The 23,622-nt window shown below is 33.8% G+C and overlaps 1 protein-coding gene and 1 pseudogene across 1 annotated transcript in view; one reads left to right on the forward strand and one right to left on the reverse strand.

The window, feature by feature from the left end:
- Positions 1-23,622, forward strand: part of WASL (WASP like actin nucleation promoting factor) — a 73,741-nt gene that overhangs the window by 42,703 nt on the left and 7,416 nt on the right. The window contains exons 2-9 of the mRNA XM_059396483.1: positions 184-318; positions 2,474-2,560; positions 4,133-4,229; positions 7,549-7,572; positions 14,096-14,264; positions 15,331-15,373; positions 17,048-17,201; positions 21,553-22,073. Of these exons, the coding sequence (XP_059252466.1) occupies positions 184-318; positions 2,474-2,560; positions 4,133-4,229; positions 7,549-7,572; positions 14,096-14,264; positions 15,331-15,373; positions 17,048-17,201; positions 21,553-22,073 (1,230 nt within the window). The remainder of the gene's footprint in view (positions 1-183; positions 319-2,473; positions 2,561-4,132; positions 4,230-7,548; positions 7,573-14,095; positions 14,265-15,330; positions 15,374-17,047; positions 17,202-21,552; positions 22,074-23,622) is intronic.
- On the reverse strand, positions 9,236-9,347 carry LOC132016924 (U2 spliceosomal RNA; annotated as a pseudogene).

Raw genomic sequence — 23,622 nt, forward strand, 5'->3', positions numbered from 1 at the left:
GAGCCTGATGCAGGACTCGATCCCAGGACCCTGAGATCATGACCTGAGCCGAAGGCAGCGGCTTAACCCACTGAGCCGCCCTGGTTGGATGTCTCTTAAGAAATTTCAGTGAAGATGTCAGAGGTGCTGTGGTCATCTGAATGTTATTTTGAACCTAATGGCTATACATTTTATATTTTCCAGACTATGTCTTCAGCAGTGGTACAGCTATATGCAGCAGATCGTAACTGTATGTGGTCAAAGAAGTGCAGCGGTGTCGCTTGTCTTGTTAAGGACAATCCACAGAGATCTTATTTTTTAAGAATATTTGATATTAAGGTGAGTTTTATTTCCACTTTAAACTGTAGGTAAATAGGTTTTTTAACCTCAGTTATAATTATTTTTATATTTAAATATATTGTTAAATATATAATTTTTGTTCATCTTGTGTATATTTTTTTAAATTATACTTAATATTTGAAGAGTGAGGCTTGCTTTTAGAAAATGAAGCATGGGCATTGCAACCAAACAGGAATAGGTTGTAAGCCAGAACATGAAGAGTTCCCTGTTTTATCTTTCTACAGCCACTACACATTAAAGGATTTTTCTGTTTTTTTGTTTTGTTTTTTTTGTTTTAATATCTTTACATCTTGGGCTTTCTCTGTATTCTCTCTTTTTCTACTGGTGCTCCTTTATTCCAAGCATATATAATCCTTTCAGGGAACTATAAAAGTATATTTTAGTTTAGTATATACTGTTAATTACTTCAGTCTAGGTTTAAAGCACGATACACTACCTATAATAATGTATTTGCAACTTATACCTATGTTGAGACAACAGTAACAATGTTCAGATTTTCACAGCTTTGTACCTCACACATTCAAACACAAATCCACATTGTTCTAGATTGGATGCCCATTCTCAGGTATTCACCCTCTTACAGTTACTGTAGAAGTAATTACCTTTGTGCAGAGATGAATCTCCATTTATCTTTTGAAACCTTTTTTATAGGGGACCCCCGGGTGGCTCAGTCAGTAAAGCGTCTGCCTTTGGCTCAGGTCATGATCCCAGTTTCCTGGGATCAAATCCCGCGTTGGGCTCCTTGCTCAGCAGGGAGCCTGCTTCTCCCTCTGCCTGCCTCTTTCTCTCTCTAACAAATAAATAAATTTAAAAAAAAAAAAAAAACACCTTTTCTATATGTAGGCTTCTGTAATATTTGTATGTGGCAATAAGTATAATGGAATAATTACCAAAAAAATGTTTTTGAACTCTCCTGGATGATACTTAAGATAGATAGATTGTAATTAAACTGTTTTACTTCTCTGGGCCTTGGTTTATTTATTTGTAAAATGGGAGAACCATTTGGGCCTATTGCAAAGTGTTTCCCTGAGATTAAATAAGATTTAAGTTACTGTGCTTTGTAGCTTTGTGCTACTTAACATTTACTTCTCCATACCACAAGATGTGGCATACTCCCATGAGCAGTGGCTTACTGTGGCACTGATTCTGGGGGATAGGGAACACATTCAGAGTTTGAAAGAAACTGTTTAGTTTTTAGTTTGTTGTTTTTTTTTTTTAACATATTTCTCATCACCAGTGAGAAGCACTATTCAGAAATCAAGTGCAATAAAGCTTCACTAAGAAAGGAATTGCATTGTATGTGTATATAGTGTTTTCTAAATATTTTAAAGTCATGGTCTAGGTAGAACCTTGCTTTTGAAATAGGACAATACTTAAATTTCTCTAACCATTTACTTCTAATTTTAGATAACCATTGCTGAATACTTTCACTTAGCCACCTTTGGTAGTAGGTTAATTATATTTCTTCTACTGTAGCCACAGATAAGAAAATCCAGTCATCTATGGTTCTCTCAACCATACTTTAACCTTGGTGCACTTTAATTATCAGTCTCTTTTTGCACATGATTGACACTAACTACTCTTACCAGTATTTAATTAGAGGGCCACTATGTAAAAGTTAGGAATTCAAAAATTGTTAATGAATAGTACAGAGAGGCTATATTTGACCCTCTCAGCATTTACAAAATTGAGGAAAAGAGCATGAAATGTTCCTATAATATTTGATGGCACACAGTCTATTACTGATGGAACTATGCATTGATAATCAGTGCATGTACAACAGTATTCTAGTCCTTCTGTCTAACATTGATGATCTAGTAATTGTTCTAGGTTAATATTTGACTGAGTAACTATTTGGGAATACAAGGCTAATGAGATAGTGTCTTAGCATACTGACTTAAACTCATTTGATATGTAGTTTTTTGAAAGAAAAATCCAGAATTTACTCTTTTGTTAAGAAATTACTGATTAAATTATATGTTATTTATGTTTTATACGTGTGTGTGTGTGTGTGTGTTTTCTGTGCCTGTATAACCTATTGTTAATGTAAACAATTCCCTGAATATGAGTCATCTATCTTGTTTTATTCCTGGAGATTATCTTTTTGGTAACTCTTATTTTAACCTTTTTCTAGGATGGGAAACTATTGTGGGAACAAGAGCTATACAATAACTTTGTATATAATAGTCCTAGAGGATATTTTCATACCTTTGCTGGAGATGTAAGTCATATTATTTTTTATTGCCCTGTTTAATGTAATTTTTTTTGTTTGTTCATCTAGCTTTTGTTTTGTTTAAGATTTTACTTATTTATTTGACAGAGAGAGAGAGAGACAGTGAGAGAGGAAACACAGGTAGGGAGAGCAGGAGAGGGAGAACAGGCCTCTTACTGAGCAGGGAGCCCGATGTGGAGCTCGATCCCATAATTGTTTTAATACTTGTTTGTGGAAAGCATTTATGAGCTTTCCATGTAAACACTATATAAAGTAAAAATAATTATTTTACCTTTAAAAGGTTCTTCATAGGGGCACCTGGGTGGCTCAGTCAGTTAAGCATCTGGCTTCTGCTCAGATCATGATCCTGGAATCCTGGGATCGAGCCCCGCATTGAGCTCCCTGCGGGAAGCCTTTTCTCCCTCTCTCACTCCCTCTGCTTTGTGTTCTCTCTCACTGTCTCTCTTTCTCTGTCAAATAAATAAATAAAATCTTTTAAAAAAAAAAAGCTGAATAGGAAGAAATGGCTTAGACTTTAAAGGGCCAAAAAAAAAAAAGAAAAAAAAAGTTTCCAAAGAGTACCATAAATATAATTTTGCTGTGTAGAAAAGAAATTTGTTTTTTCATCATCTTTGTCTTTGGACAGAGAGCTTTATCTTTCTGGGATTTAGTGTTCTTATGTATAAAAATGAAGTCTTAATTGCCCACTAATCCATGGTATGTTTTAAATATTGATGTTATATTGCCATTCAAATTATTTTGTGAAAGAATAGTTTGTGGCCTAGGAGAGTGCTAAAATACAATAAATGCGTGTAGGGGGAGAATAGAATATGAAGAAATTTATTGCATATACTCGAGGAAGATGTTAGAAGGATTTCCATACCATATGCTGACAGAGATTGTCTGAGTGACTAGGTTATAGGTGATTTTAATTTTCTTTATTTTTGTATTTTTATTTCCTAAATTTTATATAGTGAGGAAAAAAGGTTAGATGATATATAGTTTCAAAAATTTTTCTTCTCTAGCTGTTATTTTTCACATTTTTCTTAATAAAATATGAATATATCTACACATATAAAAGTGTGCATAAAATGCCATTATCAATGTCAGTCTTTTCATATTTTTAATACTTTATCTGAATTAAGGTTATAATATAAATAATACCTACAGTTGAGCTGTAAAATAAAAACATAACCTAGTAAAGATAGAGCTGACCTGCATTTGACCAACTTTTCCAGTGTTTGCTATTCTAAAATCCGTATTATTTTGTAGAGTTCTATTGAAAGATCACATTCAATTTGCTATTTTTGTTGTCATTGTTGAAGATGGAGTATTCCATTTAATATTTGAATGTGCGTTATGAGAGGCAACTTATCTATTAGTAGTCTTTTACTTTGCCTTCTCCATGCTTTCAGTATTCTTCAGTTATTCAGATAAAATTAAAACTAAGCTTAAACTAAGCTCTTGTCTGCTAGTAAACTTAGCTTTCCTTCTTCAGAAATGTACTTTGTTATCGATTTTTTTCATTAAAGCTAGATTCATGTTTTCTGTTGTTTACCTTTTTAAATAAAAATATTTCAGACTTGTCAAGTTGCTCTTAATTTTGCCAATGAAGAAGAAGCAAAAAAATTCCGGAAAGCAGTTACAGACTTGTTGGGCCGGAGACAAAGGAAATCTGGTAAACTTTTTTCTTTTTTTTTTTAAACAGGAGCTGGCTCATGGGACAGAACGGGCCCACACCTGTTTTTATAAATAAAGTTTTAGTGAGACAAACCTACACTCATTGGTTTACATTTTGTCTGTTGCCAGAACAACAGTTGGGTGGTTACAACAAAGACTGTATGGTACACAAAGCCTAAAATATTTATTCTCTGGCCCCTTACCAAAAAAAAAAAAAAATTCATTAGGACTTATTTAAGAACTATTTTTATTAAGAACTATTTTTTTTTTCAGATTTACTGAAGAATTCATTCTGATAATCTGTCTTGTTGATAACATGCCATATATACTGACTCTAAAACTTGCATTTTTATGGCTTTGTTCTTAACTTACATTCTTAGCATATTTAATACTTTGTGACAAAGACTTTTTAGGCAAGCCTAGAAGCGAACAAGCAAAGTTGCAAACAAAATTTGTAAGCATTGTTTTGTCTCTATTTTGTCTCTAATGTTGTCTATCATAAATCCATAAAAAACTTAATGTATGAGACTATAATACACATAAAATAATTAGAGAATGCTCTAGTCTAGTATACAATTTTAAATTTATTGATATAGAAATACTTGACAACAGTATACTAGGCCTTTCTGTTGTCAAGTGGGAGAAGGGTGATTAGGAAAGGTGAACCTCTCTAAAACCATCATCTTAAGAAGATCAGTTTTCAGAGAAAGAGCATGTGTGAGTTGTGATCACCAAATCGTTCGCCTTCAAACTAGCCAGGCTGTATAATCCTTGGGAAGTTTTTCTATACATCTGGGGGTACATGTTAGCCTAGTTTTGAAGATCAGTGTATTCCAGGTTGTGCTTTACCACTAAGAGGGACTAAGCCTTGAAAAAATAAGACATTGGATCCAGAAAACAGGAATGTAAAATCATGTATTCCATTTTGTACATCTTTACTGTTATTTTAATGGTTTTCAAGAGGGAGGTGAGGTAAAATGAAATGAAATAAAATGAAGTGAAAATAAAATGAACTAAGTTGTTGCCTCACAACAACAATAGATGTTGCCTTCTTATTATACCTTAACTGCAATGAATAAATAGAATTATTAGGGACCTATTTTTTCTTACTACTTTTTAGGAATGAGGACATTTACTACTTGATTTCTTGCAGGAAAGGATTTAAAGATAAAGAATAGTTTATGGTTCTGTGACATAATCAGGTGCTAGGCCAGGGGCTCCTTATAGTCAATATATGTGACATTTCCAAATCAAACAAGTAAAAAATATTTCTTAAAATATAGACTAATTGACTTTGAAATAGGAAGGTCCCTAAAGGCATCTTTCAGCTATAGGAATTTTGCTTTATGTAGTTCCTAAACTTTTAAGCATGGTGTTTCAGAAGCAGAAAGGTCATCTTAGGGAGGCAGCTGATAGATTCCTGGGTAGGGATCTATTCTACTTCTGCTAATTCAAACTCCAGCCTCACCTCTCTTTAACTTAGATGCATGGAGTCTGACTTTTGGAGCAATAAAAAATTAGTCTATTTTCTTTTCCTCCCAGTAGCCATTTAATATTGGAAGCCATCTATCATGTTCTCATGCCTTTACTTCTTTACCTTAACCTGTTTCAGTTTCTTACTCCTCTCATGATGTACTTTATAGATGCATCATCCCAAATACTGTACTCTGAAGCCACTGTATATTTTTATGTCTTCTTCAGAAGGTCCAGATTTGAAGAAATGATCCAGCTTCAAATACAGTAGTCATATTGAACACAGTACTCCACAAGTAGTTTTACTAGTTGGTACTAAAATACCTCTTGATATGATTAAATCACTGTTCTGCAAATATTTCTAGCAGATACCTCATACCAGCAGCTCCCATTCTTCCTTGTTCAACCAAACCCTCCCTTTTTTTAATGTGAATGGCTCTCAAGCCAGGTTGGCATCTTATTTGTAAATTACTTTTTAGAACTTATCCTCTGAACTTTATATTTATGTCAGTGTATTTCCATATCTGTGTTATCAGTTAAAGTATTTCCTCTCTGGTTGCAGAGATAACATCACCTGGGAAATGGGAGATTGACATTCATTGACATAGATGGGACTTGCTTATGTCCAGTGTTTCAGAAAGTTATTTCATCAGACCACCAGATGGAGTAATAAATTGATTATTTCCTATTGCCAGGATTTTTTAACTTATTCCCCAGTTAAATCCTATTAATTTTAGTTTATGGCTGTCTGTAAACTGATAATTATATCATTATTTATGGGTATTTCTCTTATAATTTGGGTTAATTTTGTATTAGAAAATCTTTCTGGAAATTACATTTGTTTAAAATTCTTCAACCACTTTTGAATTTCTTAAAGCTAAAATGATACCAAACTTCATATGTAAGAGTCTGAGTACAAAGGATTGATAGTTCTCCTGGTTTTACTCCTTTCTGATCTGCTATAGCTTTTTGTTATTTTTGGTCTGCTTTAGTGATCAAATGTTTCTGAGTATTTTCATTACTCTTGTGCTTTCATTGTGTCCCCGTAGCTTTGAAAACTCTCCATACACTGATGCCTCCCAAAGTTTTGTCCTCATTGTTGACCTTTCCCCCAACCTTCAAACTTGTTTACTTCAACTGAGCATCAGGATAACCTTAAACTTAACTTGTCTGAGCAGAACATCTGATCTATGTTCCCTGACCCCAGTTAGACCCATTCCTACTCTTCCCCGTGTATTCCCCAACTTGGTAAAAGGCTCCACTCTGGCTCACCATGGTCTCTTATAAATCCTATCAGTGAGCCTGTTGTCTCTTCAGAAACATATCGTGGATCTAATTCTCTTCACCTCTGCTACCCCTCTAATCGAAGCCCCCTTTATCTGTCATCTGGACTACCATAACTTCCTCACTAGTCTCCCTGCTGCCACTCAGATTTCTTTTCCACATAGTAGCCTAAGTTATCTTTTAAAAACATTAGATTATGTTGGCCCTATTAAACCCTATAAGAGCTTCCTATCATATATAGAATACAATCTGTATTCCTTACCATGGCCTGTGGGACCCTACATGATCCAGTCCCTGGGTCTCCTTCTGACTGCCTCCTTTTACTCTTCTGTTGGCTCACTCTGGTCCAAGCTTCATGATGTTCCTTCATGCTGTTCCCTCCTTAGGCCTTTAAATACGTTGTTCCTTATTTTATTCAGATGTCACTTCCTTAGAGAAACCTTTTTTAGCCACTTATACATTGACTTAAGAATAAGACAGAGTTTGGGTAGATTAATTCTTTATGTTGATTTTTGTATTGCATATGTCTGATAATATTATTTTGATTTATTTTCTAACAGAGAAAAGACGAGACCCCCCAAATGGTAAGCTCTTTGATACAAATTATTGATCTAGAAGATTTTAGGTTGTTGTTTAATCCTTTAGAAACATGTATCATACATTAATACTTAAATATTTAATATCTGTGATCAAATACTGTAGTTTATTGTGTCATTTTAAAATAACAAAGATGAATCTTAGAAATGTACTATTTTTTGGCTTTTTTATAGGATGAAGGAGGACTATGTAGGGTGAAGATCACTATTACTTATATCTTCATTCTATATTGACAAGTTTATAAACTGTATGATCTTGACTTAATATCTTCTTTAAAGATAGCAAATTTTGTGTAGCATACTTGTTCGTTTCTTTCTTTAAGATTTATGTTTCTTATTTCCAAATACTATTTCACACTGGTAATACGAAACTAGTCCCTGTGAGAATGAGCACTGACTTTAATGGAGTGCATAGAACTAATAGTAGCTTTATATTATCCTTTTTAATTTTATGATGAGCACTTGAAGTATTGAGAATTCTTTAAAAAAAAAAAAAAAGTATACCAGAAAAGTATATATATTCCAAAATGAAGTGGAATTCCAAAATAAAAAGGACAAAGCCCCAGATCATTAGGGCAGAGATTCACATCTTGGACTCTGTAAACACTCCTTGAAATATAGTGTACTAAATTCTTAAGTGTATATATTTTCTATGGGGACAGAGGATGCAGAGATTGCATCACATTGAAATTGGGTGGCTGACCCTGTGGAGGTATGGAACTATTGCTCCAGGAACCTTCGTTATAATGGAGGGTATGGCTTTTTTTTTTTTTTTTTTTTAAAGCATCTCACATCCTCTCATCAGAATTTAGATAGCTTATTCTGGGACACAAATAATATATGATAGCTGTTGAGGATTGTTAGGGTTTGTATCTTTTAAACAGATATATTGCTTTCTGATTTGTCCTTAAATTTTTTTCCTGATACAAAAACATGAATCAAATACTGCTGTAGTCAATTTTGGATTATTTACCTTATTATAATTAAAAAAAAAAAATCACGTTCAGTAAGGCTTACCCTCTGCCAAGTAATGTATACTTTGGCTTTATCTTTTAAGTGGAAATTTTAATACTTATTTTATAGAAATGCTGTGGAGATTAAATGAAGTAATCAAAGTACTTAGCATAGCACTTACTAAAACCTAGCTATCATGATGAAGACAATAACAACAATAATTACAGCAGCTACTATTTAATGATCATTTACTACCAGCCAGGCACTCTCCAGGAGTCTTATGAAGTGGCTGCTATTATCCCCGTTTTATAGAAGACCAAACAGGGACACAAATGAGTATCTTGCTCAGGGTCACAAATCTAGTAAGTGGTACAGAAGAATTCAGTCTCAAGCAGTCTTAACTCCACAGCCCGGCCCCTTTATCACTATGCTACGTCCATAAGATTTTGAAGGAGAAACTGAGACCTAGACAGGGTAAATTACATGCCTTAAGTAACGCCACTGTTAACGTGGTAGAGGCAGAGGAAGCAGAAGCAGCTGACTCAGAAGTCATTCATTTGTGAAATCTTACAGCAGTGTTAGAATTTTCTCCCTGTTGCATGCTCAATATTTTAATCATTTTGAATTTATTATTCTGCATTCTTGAAGCATGTGTTGAGTACCAGTGGGGAAGGCTTCCTGGAAGTGGCATCTTTGGGAAAAGTAACCTGAGATATTAAAGTATAGATGTTGCAATTAAAGTTAACAGTATATTAAACTGATAAGAACAGATACTACACTTGATCTTAGCCAAAAGGCCAAGAAGCGATAATAAAGTTAACAATATAAGTGTTTTATGGAGTTTTCAAAATTTTAATCCTTTCAGTACATATAAAATGTATTTCTGAAGAGGTACCTAATCCATGAATACAAGGAATTTGGATATTCTTTTTTTGTTTGTTTTTTAAGATTTTATTTATTTGTTTATGTATTTATTTAAGAGAGAGCTCTGAGTGGGAGGAGGAGCAGAGAGCAGAGGGGGAGAAAGAGGGACAAGTAGTTTCTGTACTGAGATTATGACCTGAGCTTAGACCAAGAGTCTAACACTTAATTGACTGAGCCACGCAGGCACCCCATGAATTTGAATATTCTTTATGTGACAGTGGTGTCTTGCAATTTTATTATTCCTGGTAGGAGAGGTACTCATAATAAGAGTTTCTTTCTCTGTGATAGCTCTTGGTTTTAAATATTTAGTTCTTTAGTTTAACCCTTTTGGTGCAGTGATCCCAAACGTCTTTTCATTAAATGAGAGTTTAAAAGGTATCATGAAAAGGCAAAAATATATGGCATGTATTGCCAGAATTTGTATATTTTCTTATAAAATATACATATAATATGTATTAACATATTGCATACACAGTAAGGGATAAAATAATTATTAAAAGAAGTTTTAATATTTTTTTCCTGCAGTGCAGTCACTCCCCACTATGTGGAGACCACTGTTTTGAAGGCAGCATATTACTTTTTTTGCATTTGGTACACTACTACCAGGTGCACTGGACACCTTATCCACCTTGCTGTGTCCCTGCAGGTGCTTTGTCTTAAATCCCCATATGGATTATCAGTTTAGTAGACATTTTCAAATTGTAACTATTGAAAAGACACTTTATGTAGAAGTAGCATATATTCCTGAAATGCAATTCAGTGTCTTCCTCACTAACTCCTAATCCATACATCTTTCTTTTTTCTTTATTGGTCAGTCTCACCTTTTAGCTTAGACGCTTTCCAATGATTTGTTCTCAGCTTCATGACTGCTTGACATCAGAGGCCTCTGGGCCACCTGTTTCTCAACTATTTTACCTTGGTGAGAGTTCTCTGCTTTTTATGTAATTAAGGGGAAGACTTTAGTTTGTTCTTTTAGTTTTAAAATTAACTAGAAATGCTGTTCAGTGAGAATATTAAAAAGCCTTTTCTGTGACAGTTGTCTTTAATCAGAAAATGGTAATTTGTCATTTGACTAGTTTTTTTTTTTTTTTAAAGAAGGGAAACAATCCCCTTAGTGTATGTTCTTAGGATGAGTATAATTTTATAAATGGAATACTTAATTTTTACTAGAAGTGATTTAGGCGTATCTCCATTAGCAGATCTTCGATAAACTTCATTTAAAAATGACTGTACCTTACACCAGTTGTCACTTTTGGAAACAAATATTTAATTGGGCTTTACAACATCATTTTAAACTAATTTCCAAACACCTTCAAACTCTAAAGTAAATGACTATTATCAACAGAGATAACCAAGTACCTAATCTCATGATTATGTAGGAATTTTTTTTCCTAAATTTTAAAAGTTACTAGTAAATATTTATTGAATGATAAACAGTTAAACTATATAAATTGAGAGAACTAATTGGTAAGGAAATAATATATGACAACATTGGTAAAGTTAGCATTATCAGTCACCTTGTGGTTTGACATTAGTGTAAAAGTACAGTAGTAGTTAATGGATTAGGAATCAAGAAAGCAGAGTTCACCTTTGCTTTTTGTCCCTAATTCTGTGACTTTAGATAGGTCACCTGACACTTCTCATCCTTAGTTTTCATCTATAAGATGAAAAGTGTGGAAAAACTCTCTATAATTTCCCAGCTAACGTAGCTAATACTAATTTTCTGTTTGTCTCTATAATTTGAATTTTCCTGTATAAACTTAACTAAATAATGTTTTAACCAGTACTAAAAAAAATCATGTGTAATTACACTAAATAGCTAATTCAAAGGCTTTATAAACTGCTTGGCAGTAACAGTATATCCATACTTCCTCTTGGGGTAGAAGGAGGAGGGGAAACCCAGTCTGACGACAGTATGAATTAAACTTTGCTATTCATTCCACATACCCCTTGTATTTTGTTCCTGTCTTCTTTATTCTTAAGCTTTTTTCAGAGGTGGCTGAATTACTTTCTTTAGTGAGATATGTATCAGGCTTATAAGAATCTTAATTTTATGAAATTTCCCAGGAAAGAATTTGTTAATTTGGATAATGAAAACTATTAAGCTTCTTCACTTTACCCAACTCTATTACCATTTAAAATATCCATGGTATAATAATAACTTTCATATAACCTAAAGCAGCAGAATATTTTCTTTTTTTTTTTTCTAAAAACTAATAGTTTGGTTTTTTTCTCTTTTTTTTTATGGTGAATCTGGTTGCTCCTTTATAGTTGCTCTTTGAACATCTATTTCAGGAGGGGTGGTAAGGTACAAGGAGAGTGTCTCATTCTGATACTCCTAAATCAGTCTAAGTTAATCCTTAAATTATATTAAGTATAAAGAAAAGAGTAAGTAGTGATTTGTGGCATCTTACCATGGATGGTGTAGCTGAATACTGATTTTTAAAGTTATAAATAAAAGAGGGAAGGCAGAAAAGGAAGGATGAGAAGGAGAAACAGATCAGTAGATAAACCTTTGAGTATAACACAGATTTGACCCTCTAACACTTGGATCCCGGGTATTCTCAGTAAGTCCTTTACTTTGTGAAACTGCAGTAAACACAAATCTGATATGTGAACAAATTTGAAAATCCTAGTCTTTATCTACTATTTCATCAGCCTTCTGTATTGCATAACTAACCTTTAATTTTCAATCCTGTTATTTTTATTATTCCTTGACACTGAATCAGCTTGTTTTAATGGTCTTACCCATATTATTCACTAGGTTCCATTTTTTTCAGATAACAATTTCTTTATTTCTTGCCAATGTGAGCAACTTCCTTTAGAAATTTATATGAAAAAATTTTATATGAAATACAAATAGAACTTTTAGATGCTTACATGTAAGTAGACTTTGATTATGAAGAGAAAAGAGCTGAATTTTGGTGATACTAAAAATACAAATCTTTCCAAATTGTTTACTCGTCCGATAAGGTGTTAGATGGCTTTTGTAAATTATTTTAGCTCTATTTCATCTTGAATAGTAGAGTTGAAAGAGAGAACATGGGATATATATAATTTATCCATTTAGATAAACATTGTTCTTTCAGGTAACTTTAATTAATAGGCTACATTTGAGGTTTTAGTGCAATTGAAGAAATACAGTCAAATTGACATTTATTTATCACCTACTTTACTTTAGCCTATAATTTCTTGGGATTTCTGTATTCCATTGTATTGGGGTATTCATGGCAAAGATTTATGACAGTGGAAAGATATAAAACAAAATCAAAGGGAGAGACATAAGGGGTTAGGTCTGAGGGAAATTACATATAACTTTGCCATAGTCTTCTCCCACTGGAGTCAAAGGGAATGCACATAATTCCTTTGATATGTTGTTATAACACATGGTAAATGTCTAAAGGAGAAACTCACTAGGCACTCAGTGCCCAGAGTTTATCAGGGGCTACTCACATAAGGCCTCCTATGTCTAGCACATACCAAGGTACTAGACTCCCAGAAGGAAAGCAGGTGTTTAGCATAAGCACGTTGTTAGCACAAATAGTTGAGGCACAATGGGCCCATCTTATCAGGGAATGATAAAAACCCTCTTGGAATCCCCATTTCCAGATGCCAGCTCAGAGCTAACCTTACAAGCAGCCCTTTCTAAGGATGACAGACTTGGGCCTGCTATGTTAACTGTTTCTCTGGGCCGTAGTGGTTCCATTTTATACAGCATTTGAAAGTTGTCATTAATGTACTTATCTCATAGGAATTTAGTCTAATAAGAGGTTTTGTCAGAGAACCCTATATTAAAATGGACTCTCTAAGGAACAGGTGATGCCATTTAGTTAAATTTATAAGGCATTTTTAAATTGAATACATTTCATTTAGACTCGTGCTTTTAAAGCCAAGAATATTTTTGTGAATTATAAAAAACAGGTTTTGTATATTATATTTAAGGTTACTCCTAAAGGTGTGTTGATAATATCTGAAGATGTCAGAGATCGTTTCACTGTTGATTATTGTGGAAGATGAATGTTTTGAGAATTTTTCCATCTCAGTTTTGAGCCCTGTACTTCCAGTAGTCAAAGTGTATGTATACCGATAGAGAAAACGTTATTGGACCTACATACGGTATTTTGAAAATAATAATAGTAATAATTGTATAAGTACTTTTTTTCCCCTCATAGACTAATAAAGTTGAAACAAAGAAGTAAGACTAGATTTTTTGTCAGATTTTTTTTTAAAGTGTATGCTCTTTCTAATTTTTATTATTATTATTATGCCATATATAGCACTTTGCCACAAGTAATGGGTTGTGTGTGTGAGGCTATTATAATCAAAATTTAAGGGATTAGACCAATTAAATTTAAATTTTACTGAGAATTTTTTTTTCATGAGATTTAATGTTATAAAAATACAAATTCTCTTTGAAGTAACATCTATGCTTATGTGCTTAAGAATTTATTATATGCTTTTGAAATTTCGGTAGTACTTTATCCATTATTTATAAAAAATTAACATGCAACTTTAAAATTTAAATAATTTATATTAGTGAAACGGTCCTACTTCAGAGAAAGATATTTAAATTACAAATTATGAATGTAATAATTGTTATCTTAAATTATATCCCTTTTATATTGTTTTACAGGTCCTAATCTACCCATGGCAACAGTTGATATAAAAAATCCGGAAATCACAACCAATAGATTTTATGGTCCACAGGTCAACAACATCTCCCATACCAAAGAAAAGAAAAAAGGAAAAGCTAAAAAGAAGAGATTAACCAAGGCAGATATCGGAACACCAAGCAATTTCCAGTATGAGTTCTTTTGTTTTTCTTATCTTTCAATTAACTTACTCCTGCTCCTGATTTTTACCTTGTTAGGAAATTTTGTTTTCTTCTACATTTATCATTTGCATACTTTTTTCTCTATAGATTTTGTTGGAATTGTTTGTGTATGTGTGTGTGTATTTAAGGCTATTGCTCAGTAGACTTTCTGTGAATCTTACAGTTTATTTACCTTTCTATTCATCAGGAAAGAAAAACTAGATTAAGTTGTTTCTTTAATTGTTGGAGATGGTTTCTCACTTTTTCCCTATAAATGGTATTTGGAAATTGCCTAGAGGCACGGTCTTATCCAATTTGGGCTACTATAACAGGAATACTATAGACTGAGTGGCTTTTAAACAACAGAGATTTATTTCTACAGTTCTGGAGATTGGGAAGAAGCAGGCAAAATTTGGTGTCTGGTGAGGTTCTACTACCTGGTTAACAGCTGTCTTCTAGCTAGACAGCTTCTACATGTTGGAAGACGGCAAGAGAACTCTCTGGGGCCTTTGTTTTAAGGGTCCTAATCCTGTTTTTGAGGGATCTACCCTCAAAACCTAATCACCTCCCCAAATCCTTACCTCCAGATATTATCATCATACCTGGTATTAGGTCTCAACATAGGAATTTTAGGGGGACACAAACATTTAGTCTATAGTAGGCATCAAACCTTTGGTATTTATTTGACATATTTTAAGCATTTTCATATACATATGCATCATTTCATTAGCTCATTGCAAAATTCATATATATATATATATATATATATATATAAAATGCTTGTATTCTTCTGCTAGTTTGACAGTTGAGGAAATGGATACTCAGAAAGATTATGCAAAAATATTAAAACTCAGTTTAACTGAGGCCAGTCCTGGCCTCTTGACCCCTCACACAGTTTTTCCCTGAATATGGGTATGTCTGTGAGAATTATTAGCTCAGGCCCAAAATTTATTGGTTGTATTGGATTTTATGTTTTAAATTGCATTTTATGTTTTAAATGCTGTTTATGTATTTTCTGTTTTTTATTTATACATATTTTTGGTCTACTTCTTTAGGCACATTGGACATGTTGGTTGGGATCCGAATACTGGCTTTGATGTAAGTGTCTTTTCAAGCCATAAATATTATTGCTGTAAATATGTGGTTTGCGGGGCACCTGGGTGGCTCAGCCAGTTAAGTGTCTGCTTTCAGCTTAGGGCATGATCCTGGGGTCCTAGGATCGAGCCCCACATTAGGCTACCTGCTCAGCGGGAACCCTGCTTCTCCCTCTCTCACTCCCTTGCTTGTGTTCTCTCTCTCTCTCTCTCTCTCTCTCTCTATCAAATAAATAAAATCTTTAAAAATAAAATAAATAAATATGTGGTAATGCTGTGGCCTGTGTATAGATTTTTATTATTCATTTTTGTGAATTCTAGCATTTATTTGAATGTGTTTATGTGCATACACCACTGAGGTTGGAAACCTCAGTATTGTTCTGTTATTTATTGCTATGTCTATAAAGCAAAGGTTTTATACTCCTTGAATTGATATACTATATGACTGGGGTGCCTGGGTGGTTCAGTCTGACTCTTGATTTCGACTCAGGACATGATCTCAGAGTTGTGAGATTAAACCCTGCGTCAGAGCTACGCTCGAGTCTGCTTGAGATTCTTTCTGTCCCTCTCCCTCTGTTCCTCCCCTGCTAGCGCGCACTCTCTCTCTGCCTCTCTCAAATAAATAAATATGTAAATAAAATCTTATATACGATAATATAAAATTCTTGTGTGTTGACAGCCAAGAGAAGAAAATTATTTCTGCTAACTGATCATTTTTAGGAGAATGTATGCCAAATTACTGGAAAGTAATAGTACTGAAAAGTATTATAATCAAATTCTGAATATCCAGTTTTTAAATTAGCTAGATCTTTCATTCCATTCTTTTTGGCGTTTTTGTCATTATTTATTTTTAGCCCTATGAGCAAGTAAGTGAAACTGCTAGCAAAAATAAGTGTTTTTAACATTTTATCTGTTTTGGTTGCTTAAGTAATATGTATTTCACATTTAACAGATAATCAGGGTTTGGAAAAATTATTTTGAAGAGAAATATTTATGATTGGGGTCAGAAACTTTTTTGTTATTGACTACAGTGTTAACTCCACAACATTTATTGAACGCTTCCTTGTTTTGGGCTCTGTCCAGGACGCTGAGGTTATAAGGAGGTGCTTCAGATTTTCAAATTGACAGAATTTCCTCATTTCTTTGTGATTATATCTAAATTGAGTAATAGGCGAATAGGTTGGAGATGTCTGAATCATGAATGGGTTAGTAAAGCTCTAATGAGATGCCGTCTTTTTGAAGAGAGAACAAAAAAAGAAAATTTTATTCTTTTTTCTTATCTTTTCTATTTCTTTTATTTATTTTTTTTTTAAGATTTTATTTATTTATTTGACAGAGAGAGATCACAAGTAGATGGAGAGGCAGGAAGAGAGAGAGAGAGAGGGAAGCAGGCTCCCTGCTGAGCAGAGAGCCCGATGCGGGACTCGATCCCAGGACCCTGGGATCATGACCTGAGCGAAGGCAGCGGCTTAACCCACTGAGCCACCCATGCGCCCCTCTATTTCTTTTAAATAAGAAAGTTTCATTGGCTTATAAATAATCTAACCATGTTAAAAAGTGTATAAATTTAAACTCATTTCATAATGGGCACAGGTGAGAACTAAACTTGAATTTGATTATGCTTATTTTTAGAAATTGGGATAGATTTTACAGTTAACAGTTACTTTATATGTTATAGCTAAATAATTTGGATCCAGAATTGAAGAATCTTTTCGATATGTGTGGAATCTCAGAGGCACAACTGAAAGACCGAGAAACATCAAAAGTTATATATGACTTCATTGAAAAAACAGGAGGTGTAGAAGCTGTTAAAAATGAACTACGAAGGCAAGGTAACTTTTTTTTTTCTTCTCAGGCATTCTGATCTTTTTTTCCTTGTGAATCTTTTGAGGTCAGTTTCCTGGAAACAGCTACACACATTCATATGAACTTCCCATAAACAGAATATTTGAAATTATAGATTAAGTAGCTTGGCCTGGCTGCTTTGCATTATTTTGATATAACTTAATAATTTGATAAGGTTTTTCTTATTAAAAATCTTCTTTGCCACCTTATTCATTTGGGCTTCTTCTTCCTAGTTTTTGTGTACTCCAGTTAAAGCATTCTTCGGAGGAATTTAACTGTCATTTTAAATTTGATATTTGACTTATCTGTATCTTTTTCACTACTGATATTCATTCAGTCTTTCATTCATTCATTCATATATTCGTAAACATTATGTCTGCACTCATTTCCACTCAGGGTATTTAGATGTAAATAAGCAGTTTCTGTCCTCAGAAATCTTACAGTCTAGTGTGGAAACAGATACTTAACAAGTATACAGTCAATAATTGCTATTGTAGAAACACAGTGTTAGTTTTAATGAAACTAGTCCGCTAATTTGTTTTTTGAAAAAATTATATTTCCAGATTCTATGGATTTTTGATAAAAACATCTTGGGCATAGCACCGTTTTTGTTTTTAAATGCTCCCAGAGTAATTCACATTTACTAGTATTATGTTCCTTGACTCTCTTTTTGTCCACTGTTACCACACACTTTGGCTTTACTCTATCAGATGTCGCCTGCCATCTTTCTGAGCTCTCTGAATTTATAAGTTTATGAATCACTCTTGACATTTACTGGGCCATCCATGCATCTGCCTTCACACCTGAATTCCTTTGACTAAGAGCTGACTATATTAATTTGATTGGGTTTGGTTTTTAAAATTTATTGTGATTGCTCTTTATTCTAGCTGCTTTTAAAGCATCAAATTAGGCAAAGTCTTTCCTCAGTTGAATTACCTAAAACAAAACAATATACAGGCATTAAAAAACATGCTTTGGGAACAAGTTTAAATTGTTGTCATACTCAAGAACCTAACGCCCAGTGTAGAATCTTTTAGACACCAACGAATGATTTTATAGAAGGTAAATTTGTTCAAAGGAAGAATAAAAAGACTAATGACTTACTAAGGAAATGTTTTCCAGGGAGAACATATATGTGTTCAAAAGTATAAAAAAATTAGAGCAGCTTATGAAGTTGTCTTAGAAATATATTTTGTTTAAAAATATATATATATAAAATCTACTGAATCTAACCTCTTGAAATTTGTTTTTCATAATTATATAATCAGGTTTTTAAAAGTAGTAGACTTGTGATTTCCAACATATTTTTTGTGTGTCTATGCAATTGTTTGAAGGCCATTAACTCAATAATCTGTGTAGGTCCACCACAATGGAGTGGTATGTATGTGGGATGTCATTTGACCCAGTGCTTTAAATTATGCATGCTTTGATATGTTTATTGTCAAAGAAGCTAGGGTTCATTTATCCTGCTTCCAAATCTAACATTAGTAAGATTATTTGCCCTCTACTCAAACTAATTTATTTCTGTATGAGTCTGAGCTATATTTTATCTATACTTTAGATGATTTTAATGAAATTCTGTGGATATTTTAAAAACACCTCTTACAGCACCACCGTTTTTATTGTTGCTTATTATACTTATTCCTAATGATTGCTTTTCACACTTGGTGTTATTTCAGTAACCTATATAAAATATACAATATTATATATATATATGTATATATATATATATGAATTGGGTCAGGGAGGGGGTACTTAATATAAATACACACACATCTCTATAAATGCCTACTCTGGGAGTTGTCAGTATTCCCATAAATTTAATATAATTTAATATAAATACACAGGTCTATACATACCTACTCTGGGAGTTGTCATTATTCCCATAAATTTAAATTTGTCTTAAATAGTATTTTTCTGTTGCTTTACTTTGATGAGAATGCATGAGATGTTTCCTGAATTCTGTAATACTATATTTCTTTAAGTATTAGTTATATTTCTATTGCTTTATATTTTTTGCTTATAATACCTATAAATGTCAAGTACCTAGCGATTAGTTATCTATTACTCTTAATGTTGATCTGCAATAATAATAATTCTTAAATATATGAGCTTTTTTTTAGTATAACCTCAAGACAAGTTTCTGTAAATACCAGTTTTTCTTCCTTTTTAACTAAACTTTGATAGTAAGAAGTTTTATTTGTTGTGACTTTTGTCATACTTTTGACTTTATTTCTTTTTTAGAACTCTAAGAACTATTGTCATTCTGATTCTGGTATTTGAGTTTTGCAAGTCTCTAGACCATCAGATTTTCTCTTGATGTGTGTGGTATCTGCTTAACAGGCATATTTGTGCATGGAAACATTCTAACTCCCAATGTGCCCTTTCCTCTCTTTTTTTAATTCTTTCACATTTTTACGTTGAGATATGGCATGTTTTTTACATACTTACTTTTATGTAGAAATAATACGGACTATAAAAAAATAGAAAGTTGGTAATAGAGATTTTCCTCATAAAAATATAGAGACATTTCCAGTCACTTTTCAAGATCATAGAAATACTGAACTTCTGCTGTACTCAAACTGGATGCAGTTAATAATTTACTCACAATCAATTAAGGCTTCCCTTTCCCCTTGGCAGTGACTTAACTATTCCAATGAATAATAGCTAGAGTATAGATTACTCCTATAAAGATACTTACCTCCAAGTTTAAAAGAACTTTTATTCTCTCTACTGAGGACGTGCATCATTTTACATATAAAAAATTGTGGATTCAGAGTGCTCAGTGAGACCATGAGAAATGATTTACTAGTACTTTTTATAGTAGGATGAGGTGGATATTTTCCTCTTGCAGCAAACAAGTAAATCATAACTCTTTGAAATATAAACCTCAGAGTGATTAAAATTGCTGGAAGGATTTGATGTACTTACTGTCTCTAGTCTCTGTGATAGCTGACATATAAGTGGGGTAACTCTACCGTTTGCAGATATATTTTCACTTTTAAAAGTTTGAATGCAAGGAGATAATACCCTATGAGTATTGGTCTTTTTGCATATTTTATTTAATATTTATATATGGTAGCCTATTTCCCATGATCATCCCAAATTGGAAGATTCCGTTTTATCTCCTCTGAAATGAGGGTTCCCCCCCATCCCCGGTATCATTGTATTGTTGAACATCAAAAGGTGCTTGTTGTTATTTGTAGTTAGGGTTGGCATTAGTATTTCATAAGATTGTAGAACTATCCATCAATAAGATAGTTTATATCAGTAAATACAAATAGTTTTTATGAATTCTAGGATTTCTCTACTTCTAAAAATAGTGAATTTTTCTCTCCAGTCTCTAAATGAATGGAGAAGTGATGTTCTTTATTATGTAAATTTGTTTATACTATTGGTAAAATCATGCCTTCAGAAATGTAATAAATGTGTAATTTGAATTTGTTTCTTTGTTATATCTTATACTTTTACTTAAGTAGAAAAAGAATGAATATCATTAATACCAAAATAGTTTTAATATTTTATTAATAACTTTAGTTCAGTTTTTCAGAATGTAGAAATTCTCAGTTAATTTAACTGAGCCACCCAGGTGCCCCAAGAAATTCTCAGTTAATTTATTAATAGTTAGTTGTGTCTTCTGAATAAGTAGTTGAATATTTCACCTGAGCAAGCCTCCCTTACTGCCATCACTGTAATTAATTGACCATCTTAGAGAAATATGGAATATTACATATATTATTGCATATTATAGCATACATGTTTTAATATATTCTGTATTTTTTAGAAAGTAAAGACATAAAATATAAATGTAAGGTGGCAAAGGTTTAAATTTTAAAGAAAAAGTATTCAATTTGGGTTTAGCTCAGATTAACTTGGGTAAACGGGGATAGGTTATGCTACGCCAGCTACATAATTCTGAATGTAAATTAATTTTATAAAGTAACTAAATAAACTCAATTCTTTAAAGAGAGAAGGTATCCATTAATTTTTATTAAAATGTTAAATAATGCTAATTGACCAAAGTGTTTAATTCTGTTGTGATATTTTTGTTATTATATAAGAAAGTGTGTATTCCCTTACCTTCAGAAGTGGTGCTGATTCCTAAAAACTAAATTCAACAGCTTTAGCTAATATTTTTTAAGAAACAAGAAGGTGATCTCGAGTGTTCCCAAATAGAACGATAAGATATCATCTGTGCCCGCATACCTTTGTAAAATAAAATAACGAAGATGAGGCCTTTTTTTTTCTCGTGTCATTCTTTTAAATCTGTTGAAGTTTGTTTTCAGTATGATGTTTGTGGGGGAAAAGCATGCTGTCTTTCTTCTGTTTTTATTTCAGCACCACCTCCTCCACCACCATCCAGGGGAGGGCCGCCTCCTCCTCCCCCACCTCCACATAGCTCAGGCCCTCCGCCCCCTCCTGCCAGGGGGAGAGGCGCTCCTCCACCGCCGCCATCAAGAGCTCCCACAGCTGCACCTCCACCACCGCCTCCATCCAGGCCAGGTGTAGGAGTCCCTCCACCACCACCAAATAGGATGTACCCGCCTCCACCTCCAGCCCTTCCCTCCTCCGCACCGGCAGGGCCTCCGCCACCACCTCCACCCCTGTCGTTGGCGGGGTCCGCGGCGCCACCCCCGCCACCGCCACCTCCACCTCCACCGGGGCCGCCGCCTCCCCCTGGCCTCCCTTCTGATGGTGACCATCAAGTCCCAACTCCTGCTGGAAACAAAGCCGCTCTTTTAGATCAGATTAGAGAGGGTGCTCAGCTCAAAAAAGTGGAACAAAACAGTCGACCGGTATCCTGCTCTGGAAGGGATGCACTTTTAGACCAGATACGACAGGGTATTCAGCTGAAATCTGTAAGTAAACCATTCTTTTCAGTTTAGACTATCTGTCGTAATGGAATTTTAAAGTAATTTATAAGACAACTTGGAAAGTCTTTATTTCACTTTTTGCACTTTCTCTTGGTATTCATCTTTTTAACCCTTTTTCTTCTGTTATTTTTAGATATTGTGAAACACACACATTTATACCTATCCCAGTGTAACCCATACTTCTGTAATCAAAATATCACCCCAGAAAAGTTCCCTCATGCCTCTTTCCAGTTAGTCCCCCTCTCAGAAAAATCACTAATCTGATTTGTGTCACTGTAGATTAGTTTTGCCTCTTCTAGAACTTCATGTAAGTGGAGTATTACAACATGTTGGCTGTTGTTCTAGACTTCACCTCTGAATAAAATTTACTTTAAATTAAAAAAAAAATCTTAAAACTATGGAGAAGTAACCCTACTTTTAACCATTTATAATCACCTTGGTAAGTTCAAACTATTACCTTTATGAAAACTAAACTGTATGCTAAAGTTCCTGTGTTCTGAAATTTACATTAGTAGAGAATCTGACTCTGCAGAAAATGGAAAGAGTTTTTTTGTGGTTTTTTTGGTTTTTTTTTTTAAGATTTTATTTATTTTAGAGAGAGAGTGAGAGAGAGCACGAGAGGGGAGAAGGTCAGAGGGAGAAGCAGACTCCCCATGGAGCTGGAAGCCCAATGTGGGACTCGATCCCAGGACTCCACCAGAACCATAACCTGAGCCGGAGGCAGTCACTTAACCAACTGAGCCACCCAGGTGCCCGATAATGGAAAGAGTTCTAATAGAATTTTGGATAGTGGTGATAGATAATTTTGGAATCTCTTTAATGGATGAAGCAGAAGTTGGCAACTTTTTTTTTTCTTTTAAAGGACCACATAGTAAATATTTTAGGCTCACAGGCTATGTGGTCTCTGTCCCAAAAACTCAGTTTTACTGTTGCGCCACAAAAGCAGCAGTACTCATGATGCATAACTGAATGGTCATGATTGTGTTCTATAAAGCTTTATTGAGGGACACTGAAATTTGATTTTCATATAATTCTTACATGTCACACATATTTTTCTTTTGATTTTCTTCCAGCCATTTAAAAATGTAAAACTCATTTTTCAGTTTAAAAGTTTCTACATAAATAAGACACACTAAATTTGGCCCATGGGCAATAGTTTGCTGCCCCCTTTTCTAGAGCCTAAACTGCTTGCATTTACTTACTTCCTTCTGATAGCAGATGTAGTCTGTCAGTTCCAAAGGGGAACCTTTGCTCTGTAGGGCTCCAGGTGGGTAATGGATGGTAGATTTTTCTACACAGTAAATAAAGATGAAAGAAGGGGATTTTAATTGAAAATTATTTTGTGACATAGGGAATTAGGGTCACTTTCTAAATCTCCAAAGCTTTGGCTAGGAAGAGAATGATGGATAGAGAACACAGCTAACTGAATGAAAACATCTAAACATTGGCATAGCACATATTTTAAAAACTCTCATCTTTACTATGTATCTGGAGCTTTTTCTTGCTACATGATCAACCTGTGAGCAGTCGTCTC

This window comes from Mustela nigripes, chromosome 4 (genome assembly GCF_022355385.1).
Source record: "Mustela nigripes isolate SB6536 chromosome 4, MUSNIG.SB6536, whole genome shotgun sequence".
Taxonomy (NCBI): domain Eukaryota; kingdom Metazoa; phylum Chordata; class Mammalia; order Carnivora; family Mustelidae; genus Mustela; species Mustela nigripes.